Consider the following 10792-nt stretch of genomic DNA (forward strand, 5'->3'; position numbering starts at 1 on the left):
AGATGTACACACTTTTCCTTGTGTCCAATTGGAGTACTGCAGGTATTTGGGAATATAAGAAGCAACCATGATAAAGATGATAATAATAATAATAATAATAATAATAATAATAATAATAATAATAGAAATAATAGTAGTATTAGGTATGTGCATTTCAGTAAATTTTTCCTGACTGATATCAGATGCTGGATAATTGCTTAACTTTTATCAGACAAGATTAGAATGTTAAATAAAAACTAAATTAGATTTTAAAAAATGACGCGTTAATAATGCCATAAATGTGCAAATATCACCATGAACAGAACATGAGTTTTGACATGTCATGCATCTGCCGCACATTAGTGAACGGAAAAACTGAATAAAATTGTATATAATTAAATAAAAACTAAATATGTAAAAAAAGTAAGCTATGCTGAGTTCTGGTGTGTTTCTGTGTTTCGCTTCATAAATTAACAAGAACCGAGATAGTTAAAACAGCATCCTGTTTTCTTGATGCTACAAATTAAAGCACACGGTTTTATTTTATTGTGAGTGTACACAAATCACTAAACTAACTAAAGTTCTTCATCCTGCTGCTCTCCGTCCTCAAACAACTGTTTCCACATTGACTGATGCTCTTTTATATGCTAATGATATTAATCAGGGGGAGATCTGACACCAGTCAGCTGCACACAATTTCAAGATCATTTGTGATTTATAAATGCCACATCTGGAAGAGAGGCTACACACGTGTTTTTGTGCGCACGTTCCTTTTCGGCAACATATGCATTTTTGAGAAACGATCTTAGAACAAATTTAGGACGGTTTATACGCACCTGTTTATAATTGAGGCCCCTGGAAACTCTTGAAGTTAGGTTTCTGAAATTTAAGCGCAGTAGTTTATTTTTGTCATTTTTTTATTAAGTGCCACATTTTGGTCTCAACACCAAAAAGGCAACGTCTGAACACAGCTGAAACCTTGACGGGACTAGTATTCCTGGAGGACGTACTTTGTGATTTTAATCCCATCTGAATCTGTTTTTCTTCCATAACCTCTCTAGAAGTTCTAGAGCAAATGATCTTCTGTTTGGTCCTGTGAGATCTGGAATTGTCTTGTGAGTTTGCACCCCTGAATATTAATACTTAGTATAGAAATACTTGATACAGATCTGATCCTCATAATAAATTGTACATGTCTGTGGGAATCAGGTCTAGAATAAAAGGTATTTATTTTAATTTTAATGCCTTGAATAGCTCTGTTTGTGTGAAATATATACATTACTTACCAAATTAATTACCAAATGAATCCACAAGACATTACAAAAAACATAAAAACAAATCTAAATAATAAATCAATTACAAATAATACGTAACACAACGTAACTTTTTTATTTGACAACTTTTTGATTACTTTTAGATTACTTTTGACCTTATGCATTGATCACGTTGATTTAAATAAGATAATCTTGCACTATATTGATATAAAAGTACAAAGAAAAATAAAATATATTAGATTTGTTCTTATTAACAACATGCATTAAACATTACATTACGTCAAATTTTCCCAAACTGGGGTTCATGGAGAAACTGACCGAGCAGAAGCAGGAGACATGTGATGATGATGATAACAAAGGAGCATAGTTTATCGAAAAATTGTAGTTGCGTATGTTTCAATTCTCAATGTTTCAGTACTCTTATCTCTTACTCATGAAGACAAATATCCCTTGAAAAAAGATAATCATAAGACAACAATGAAAAAAATATAATAATAGGTGACTAATCAATGAATGAAATCAGTATATAAGTGGTTTAAATGATCGTTATAGGTGAGAGATAATCATGGGCTTTGTAATCCAAACATGTTTTTAACTGTTGTTATTTGTATATAATGAAGTGTTTTTCTCTTTCTTCCTCACGTACCACAGCAAGTCTCATGCAGAGATGAAGCGCGAGAAGGAGCCCAAGAAGCCGGTGATCAAGAAGCCGCTGAACGCGTTCATGCTCTACATGAAGGAGATGCGGGCCAAAGTCATCGCTGAGTGCACGCTGAAGGAGAGCGCCGCCATCAACCAGATCCTGGGCCGACGGGTGCGTTCCAGACGCTTCATCTGTGATCAGGATCAGAGTCTGAGAGAGAGAGAGTGTGTGTGTGTGTGAGTGAGGGAGAGAGAGAGAGTGAGTGAGTGAGTGTGTGTTTGTGTGTGTGATTGTGAGTGTGTGTGATTGTGCGTGTGTGTGTGTGTGTGTGTGTGTGTGTGAGTGGTGTGTGGGAGTGAGAGAATGTGTGAGAGAGAGAGGAGTTGAGTGTGTGTTGTGTGAGAGAGAGAGAGTGTGTGTTCGTAGGAGAGATACTTTTGTGTGTGATGTGTGTGTGTGTGGGGCTGCTTTCGTGGTGTGTGAGAGTGTGTGTGTGTGTGTTGAGTTGTCCGGACTGAGTGTGTGAGAGAGAGGCATGTGTGAGGTGTGTTTGTGGGTGGTGTGAGAGGAGATTCCGAGAGTGTCGGAGAGAGAGTTGTGTGTGTGTGTGTGTGGGGAGAGGGACGGAGTGAGTGAGTGTGTGTTTGTTATTCTTGTGCCTGTGTGGTTTACCCCCTTTTTTTTCCGTCCTGTAGTGTGTTTTTGTGTGTGTTGCGTGAGTGTGTGGAGTGTGGTGTGAGAGAGAGTGTTGTGTGGTGTGTTGAGGTGACGCAGGAGTTTGTGTTTACCATGTGTGTGAGAGAGGAGATGCTTGTGTGAGTGTGTGAGCAGTTGTGTGAGAGAGTGGAGTGGAGTGTGTTGCGAGAGAGACCCCTGTGTGTGTGAGTTTGAGTGTGTGTTTGGTTTGTGTGAGAGTGAAGGAGTGTGTGTGGTGGTTGTGTGTGTAGTGTGTATGTGGAGGTGTGTGTGGTGAGTCGAGTGTGGTGTGGGTGTGTGAGAGGACCTGGTGTGTGTGTTCGTGTGACTCGTGAGTGTTTTGCCCCTTCTTTTTTTTTGTTTGCTTTCCCCTGTTGCCTTTCTCTCTTGAGTCCTGAGATGTGTGAGTGTGTTGCGTGTGAGAGTGGTGTGTGTGTGTGATAGTGTTGTGTGTGTGTGTGTGTGTTGTGTGTTGAGTGATGTGAGTTGTGTCGTTTCGTTTGAGTGTGGGTGTGATTGTGTGGTGTGTGAGTGAGTTCGTGTGCGAGTTTGTGGAGGAGTGAAGTGTGTGTGTGTGTGGAGAGAGAGAAGTGTGTTGGAGAGAGATTTTGTTTTTTTGACTTCCACGTGAAGCCCCTTTAGACTGAGTGTGTGTGTGTGTGTGAGTGTGTGTGAGAGTGTGTGTGTGAGTGAGACTGAGTGGAATGAGAGGAGCCTCCCAACCCTCTCTTTGCGTCCCCATGCGTGTGAGAGAGAGAGTGTTTTGAGAGAGTCAGACCGTGTGTGAGTGAGTGTGTTGTACCGCCTAGTGTGTGAGGAGCGGAGTATGAGACTGTTTTGTGAGTGAGTGAGTGTGCCGTGTTGTCTTCCTTCTCCTGTGTCATTTCTTATTTTCCCCTTTTTGATTGTGCTCCCTTTGGTTGTGGTGTGAGGGTGGTGAGTGTTCTTTCACCACCTAGATCTCGTACACCCTCACACTCATCTTTCTTTTCTCTCAACACACAGCAAGATGAGAGTAGGCAAATGCTAGTGTGTGTCAGTGCACACCCACACACAGTACAGGCGTCAGTGCAACGACCCCTTCCAGCTCCAGACACAGTGTGCGTAGTGTGTGTGTGAGAGATCGTGGTGCTCACAACACACCACACACACCACCACACAACTCACTCCATCTCTGTTGTGTGTCAAAAAGAGACACGATGCACTGTTGTTGGATCGACTGCGACGTTAGTGTCCCTCTACTCGAGAACGCGGAGAGAAGTGTGACGTGTGACCCCTACCACACCACACACCACATAAGTTCCTCAATCGAGTTGCGTTTTGTCGACAACACAACCTCTCTCTTTGTGCACCATCAAACACGACACTCCGACACAGCTCTCTCTCAGCAACACTCAGTCTCCCTCGACATTCGAAACACACTCTGACACTCACTTATAACTATCGCACAAACACAACACCCACATCCGTGAGTGTGTGTGAGTGTTGGTGTTGTGTGATTTGAGGCGTGTGTGCCAACCCAAACACACACCACACACCACCACACACACCACACAACGTGAGTGTTCAGACATCACTTGCCAGTACGTGCACACCAGACACACACACTGCTACTCTCAACAGAGAGGGGGGTCACTCCTGTCTTCCTCTCCCACTTCTCACTTCCCCCCCAACCCCCCACCACACACACCTCTCCAACTCTCCTTACCCCCCCATCCCCCCCCCGCCCCCCCTCCCCTCCGCCGCCCCCCTCCTCGTCGTGTGTGTCTGTCGTAGGTCCAGTGGGTCTTTTTTGTTTGGTGTTGACCTCTCTTGATCTCTGCTCCGTGATCCTGCTTGACCCCCCTCCTCCCCCCCTTTTTTCTTTGTAGTTTTTGTGAGAGGAGAGGAGAGAGTGTGTGTGTGGGGGATGGAGGTGAGTGTTTGAGAGGAGAGTGTGTGAGTGTTTGGGTTGGCTGGGAGGGAGAGAGAGGTGTGTGAGAGAGAGGGTGTGTGTGTGTTTGTGAGAGACGGAAGAGAGGGGGAGTGAGAGAGAGTGTGTTTGCTGTGTGGGAGTGAGAGAGAGAGTGTGGGTGAGGTGTGTGTGTGTGATGGTTGAGAAGGAGGTGATTTGTGTGTGGTGTGTGTGTGTTGGGGGGGGGGTGTGTGGTTTGGGGTGTGTGTGTGGGTGTGAGAGAGAAAGCTAGCAGTGTGAGTGTGTACCAGGACTGTGGGGTCCGCAACGAGGGAAAAAAATATAAAAATATAGCTGCAAGCAGCCGCATTTAATACGGGGCAAGCACTACATGAGCAAGCTTCAGAACGAACAGGCGGCATGAGTTAATTAACAAACCGTTTTAAAGATTATTTAGGCAAAATGGCTTTAAAATCAGATAAAGACAACACTAGTAATAGGATTTAATCGGCTTATCACGGTTTTGACCAATAGGTGTGCGCTCCGCTGTTGTCAAATTAGTGTGGAATGGTCAGTGTGAAGTGGGACTATTGCAATAAAAGTTGTTGTCAGTATGTCAAAGCTTTGAGAGATATAGCCTAGAGTCATTTTGACGACAGTGGCTTAAAGTTTCAGAAAACGGCGAAATCCGGGTGTAACGGAGCGGCGAGAAAAACACAGGTGTTTGGGTCTGCTTCACGCAGACCCGAGCGAAAAAGCCACAACTTTTTCTGCTAGTCTGATTTACGATTTGGGAGGTGCTCAAAAACAAGCTGTGAGTCGTGTTGTTAAGCTCAGTTGTATACAGACGGGTAAATCAGCAACGGAAGCGGCCAACGCCTCTGACTAGGGAGGAAGATCTACAGGTTTATTATTGTTCACACGCTGATATTGGAGTATGTGGGATGTTGTTCGGAAATGACCCATAGGAATATTTTGAGACTCAGTTTCATTACAACAGGGTCAATGAAACAAAAGTTATGAAATATGCAAAGAAAAATTGCTAATAATTAAAGAAATAAATGAATGTTTTATTACTCCGCCCATTAGGTCGTGCTGTTACCAAATTGATGTGGCGTGATCAGTTGTGGTGACAATGGCCACCTGCAAAGTTTGGTGTAAATATGTCACAATCTGTGCCGAGGAACAAAATCAGATCATTGGCATCCTTCCAGCATATTCGAGGTGCGCTAAACGCAAAACCGTTTCGTAGATCGCCACGAAATCCATAACTGTTTGACCAGGCATAGATGAAATGATCTGAGTCACATTTGGTGAAAATTGACTAACGGTACTAGGAGCGAGTTGACAAATTAGGTGGTGTCAACATGGAATCAAAAAAGGCGTGGACAGGAAGTTTGGCCAATGTTGTGCTAATTGGTAGAGACGTTCTCGCGCATGACCAAAGAATTTATGGAGACCGTTGTCATGCCAATAGTCAACTGTTTCAAACGTTATTAGAGATATGTTAAAGTGTTTTATAACTTTTTGACCACAAGGGTGGACGCTTAGTGCCCAAAGTGTGTGTGAAGTACCATCAGGGCACGGATTGTTCGAACACATTGTTGTAATAGTGTCGTAACGATTACGCTGTGTGGGTTGGTGAGAGAAGGCAACTTAGTTAATAATCAAAAATGGCGACGCCCAAAATGGCGACAGGGGAGGAAAACTGTGTAATCATCGACTTCACCATGATGCACGAATCCGCAGAGAGTCAGTTTTGTCGATTTTTTGCCACAAACTATTCAAGATCAGTTCTAGTGAATCAATAGCAATTATCGTATATGCCAGACCACTAGGGGACTACAGCTGAGCGGAAACACTTGCAGGTGCATCAGGCTATGCTTGTTACAACACACCAAGTTTGGTTCTCAATACGCGAACCGTTGCGGAAGCTATAACAGCCTCCCAAGCGAATTTGTTGCCTGTGGGTGCTTTCGTAGAATTTGGTCGCGTGGTATTCTAGAACTTTTGGAAGAATCAACTGAATCATAAATTTTGGCCCAGGCATGAGTCTGAAGATGATCTGAGCTAAGTTTTGGTGAGAATCGGATCTAACCGTTCTAGGCACACAAGAGATGAAAAAGTATTTTGCGAATATCTAACAAATAGAAAAAAAAACGAAACCTAGAGCGATTTTTTTGAATTTTGGGGTTCAAGCGACGTGTCTGAGCCAAGGATTCAGAGAAAAATATAATGTCCTTCTGTACCTTAGCTGTTGTCAAATTAGTGTGGAATGGTTCAGTGTGAAGTGACTATTGCACATTACAAAGTTTGGTGTCATGATTCCAAAGGCTTTGAAGAGATATAGCCTTAGAGTCAGTTTGACACAGTGCTTAAAGTTTTATAACGGCTCTGTACGAAAACCGGTTTTTGTCTTACGACACGAAATCCACAACTTTTTCTCAGCACAATCTGAAGATCATCTGATTCGATTTTGGTGAAAATCGAACCAACGGTTGATGAGGAGTTGGCAAAAAAGTAGTGTTTTTCAACATAAATCAAAATGGGCCGACCAGAAAGTTCGGTTTTATTATGACATAATTGATATGTATGTTGTCGGCATGACCCAAGGAATATTTTGAGATCAGTTTTCATTACAATAGGTTCAATGAAATCAAAAAGTTATGAAATTTTCAAAAATGCTAATAATTAAGAAATAATGAATGTTTATTACTCCAGACCATTAGGTGGTGCTGTTACCAAATTGATGTGGCGTGATCAATTTTGTGTGACAATGGCACATGCAAAGTTTGGTGTAAATATGTCAAATCTGTGCCGAGATACAACCTCAGATACATTTTGGCATCCTTCCAGCAAATTCGTTGGTGCGCTAAACGAAAACCGTTTTGTATATCGACACGAAATCCATAACTTTTTTGCCACATATCGACTGAAGATGATCTGAGTCACATTTGGTGAAAATTGGACTAACGGTCTAGGGAGGAGTTTGACAAATTAGGTTTTTTCAACATGAATCAAACATGGTGGACAGGAAGTTTTGGCCAATTTTGTCGTAATTGGGTATCTATGTTCTCGGCATGATCCAAAGAATTTAAGGAGACCAGTTTATCATTCTCAATAGTCCAATGTATTCAAACGTTATATAGCATATATGTTAAAGTTCTTTTTATAACTTTTTGAAGCCAACAAGGTGGCGCTGTGCCCAAAGTTTTTGAGTACCATCAGGGCACGGTGTCGAACATTTTGTAATGAGTGTCGTAACGATACGCTAATGGGTTTTGTTGAAATACAGCAACTTAGCTAATAATTTCAAAATGGCCGACGCCCAACCCAATGGCTGACATGGGAAAACTGGGTATCATATTCGAATTCAACATGATGTACCGAATCTGAAGACACCAGTTTTGTGATTTTTCGCCAAACCATTCAGAAGTTCTGTGCAAAAATATGCATCTTTTGTATCTCCAGACCACTAAGGGGGAACTGCGCGGAAACACTGCAGGTAGCCTAAAGCTATGCTTGTTACAATATACACCACGTTTGGTCTCAATACGCGAAATCGTTGCGGAGTTATAGCCTCCCAAGCATTTTTGCGTGCTTTTCGTAGAATTTGGTCGCGTGGTATTCTAGAACTTTTGGACGAATCAACTTGAATTCCATAACTTTTTGCCAGCATGGTCTGAAGAGATAATGATCTGAGCTAGCTTTTTTTGGTGAGAATCGGACTAACCGTCTAGGAAGAGATAGAAAAAGTACTTTTTTTTCGAATATCTAAAAATAGAAAAAAAAACTAAACCTTGCGATTTTTTGAATTTTGGGGGTTCAATCGCCTTGTCATGAGCCAAGGATTTCCAGAGAAAAATATAATGGTTCCTTCTGTACCTTATGGTTCAAACTTATTAGCAGACATTTTTTGAAAGTTTGGACAAATGGTGGCGCTATAGAGCTGGAGTTAGAAGACTTTAAATTTTGCGATGGTTAATGTTGACACTGTCCTCTATGAGTGTGCCAAATTTCACAACTTTTCCCGCAGTCGGTTCTATGGCTTCCCATAGACTTGCGGCGGAAGCGGAAGAATAATATAATATAATAATAATAATAATATAAGAATCCCTAACGGATACAATAGGTGCCTAAACACCTTCGGTGCTTGGCCCCTAATAATAGTAAATGATGTTTATCTGAAAAACAGGTTTTCTGTAAGGGGTATGTTTAGGGGATAGAAAATATAGTTTGGTCAGTGTAAAAGTAACAGAAGTCTATGGAAGCTCCCCACAATTCACAAACCTAAAGTGTGTGTGTGTGTGTGTTACAGTGGCACGCTCTGACCCGTGAGGAACAGGCCAAGTACTATGAACTGGCGCGGAAGGAGCGACAGCTTCACATGCAGCTTTATCCCAGCTGGTCGGCCCGCGACAACTACGTAAGTGCTTCTCATGACTCTGTGAGGAAAATCAGGATCATTCTGACGTGTGGGATATAAACGTGACGTCGAAGAGGATCCAGTGTCCACACTCTTGAGTTCAGCTCATTACAGATCAGTCACAATGAGATTATTCTGTCCGTTCATTCAGACTGCATCTGTTCAGCCGTCAGCTGTGTAACAGACATATTTCTCATGCTTCAGGGTTATTATTAACTAGAACTAAAACAATCAAAACATTGCATTTAATTGAAATGAATCTGCAATAAAATAAAATATAAATATTAGATGATATTAGCTTCAGTTAGCTGCCAAGGCAAGATTTCTATTTTTTTAAAATGAGGCACTAAAATTCTACCCAGGTTCACTGGAAATACGTGCCTCTAGTTACTTTTCTACAAAACTGGAAAAGCGTACCTATATGTACGAATTGCTGCAGTTTCCAGTTATTATGGACAACAGAGACAGTAAAACTCTGACAACCTTTATTACTTTTCACACAAAGTATGATTTACAGGTCCACAGTTTCAATTAATAAAGCGTAATTCTCACACTGTTACATAAGAATATTATGTAACAACTTCAAAACAATTTTAATATGCTGCGAGATTTGAAAACTGATACTTTTGAATGTTAGCGTCACATAGAGGCACTTATTTTTTGTGAGACTGGGTTGCTAAAATTAATAACTACAAATAAAATAAATAAAAAATCTAAAACTGAAATAAAAATAAATAAATTAAATTAAATTAAGCAATTAAAAAAGAATAAAAAAGACAAAAACACATAACAAAATTACAAAAATAAATTAAAATTAAATTCTTAAAATAAAAGCAAATTCAGAATAGAATAGTATATAAATAATACTAAAATAACACTGTTATGCATGTGATTTATAGTTCATGTTATTCTAAAGAAGTTAGTCTTTTATTACAATGATTACTAAAATGATTATAAAATATTAAAGTAATTTTGTGTCAGATAAGAAGACATGCATAAACTACAATGAAAATACAAAATATTAATTTATCATTTAATATAAAGTCATTTATTATTTATGAAAACAAGCTACATGTTTGCAGCAATTTCCATTTTTTCCAGGAAGTGATGATTTTGTTCTTGTGTAAACAGAAATTCATTTGCAAATGTTTTATTCAATGTTTAATTTTTTATTCCATTCCTTTCCTTTTTTTTTTTTTTTTTTTTTGCATTAGTTAAATTTACAATTTTGGAAAGAAACAGCTATTGAAAGAATATATGATTTTTTTATATGTTAATATGTAAAACTGTGTGCTTGATATTTAATTTGATAATATACAAATGTACAAAAAAAATACAAATAATAAATCTCATAGATTTAACGCCCATGGAAATATGTAAATATTAGATATTTAGTTAGTTGCTGGGACAAGTTTTCTAATTTCTAGAGTTGAGGCAATAACTGAAAAAAAATAAAATAAAATAAAACTACAATATAACTTAAAAGAAGACTTTAAAAAATGATTAAAAAACAGAAGCAGATAAAAAATTACAAAAAATACTAAAATGAAAACTGAAAGTCTAAAAATAAAAGCTAATAAAAAACCTAAATAAATACTATAATAGTATATAAATATTAAAATAACAGTTATGCATGTGTGTGTCTTATTGTAGACGTTACTCCAAAGATAAAACTGTTTGTGTTTGTAATCTTGATATTTGAGTGAAGGTTAATTAACTATAGTTAATTAGATAATATATAAATGTATAAATAATACATAATATTATTAAAATATTAAATATTATTAATTAAAAATTAAATATTACTATTTGAACAAAACCATGTCCCAAAGATCCACTGATTTATGCTTATTTACTGGTTTATCACAGCTACCTTTTAT

The 10792-nt window shown here is 39.2% G+C and overlaps 1 protein-coding gene across 10 annotated transcripts in view; it reads left to right on the top strand.

The window, feature by feature from the left end:
• Positions 1-10792, top strand: part of LOC109067898 (lymphoid enhancer-binding factor 1-like) — a 62132-nt gene that overhangs the window by 43126 nt on the left and 8214 nt on the right. For 5 of the 10 annotated variants that reach the window (XM_042748344.1, XM_042748346.1, XM_042748348.1 and 2 more), the window contains 3 exons: positions 1041-1094; positions 1905-2067; positions 8805-8912. In XM_042748344.1, coding sequence (XP_042604278.1) covers positions 1041-1094; positions 1905-2067; positions 8805-8912 — 325 coding nt within the window. The remainder of the gene's footprint in view (positions 1-1040; positions 1095-1904; positions 2068-8804; positions 8913-10792) is intronic. The other 5 variants (XM_042748345.1, XM_042748347.1, XM_042748352.1 and 2 more) reach the window with 1 other exon arrangement.

This window comes from Cyprinus carpio, chromosome B21, assembly GCF_018340385.1.
Source record: "Cyprinus carpio isolate SPL01 chromosome B21, ASM1834038v1, whole genome shotgun sequence".
Taxonomy (NCBI): domain Eukaryota; kingdom Metazoa; phylum Chordata; class Actinopteri; order Cypriniformes; family Cyprinidae; genus Cyprinus; species Cyprinus carpio.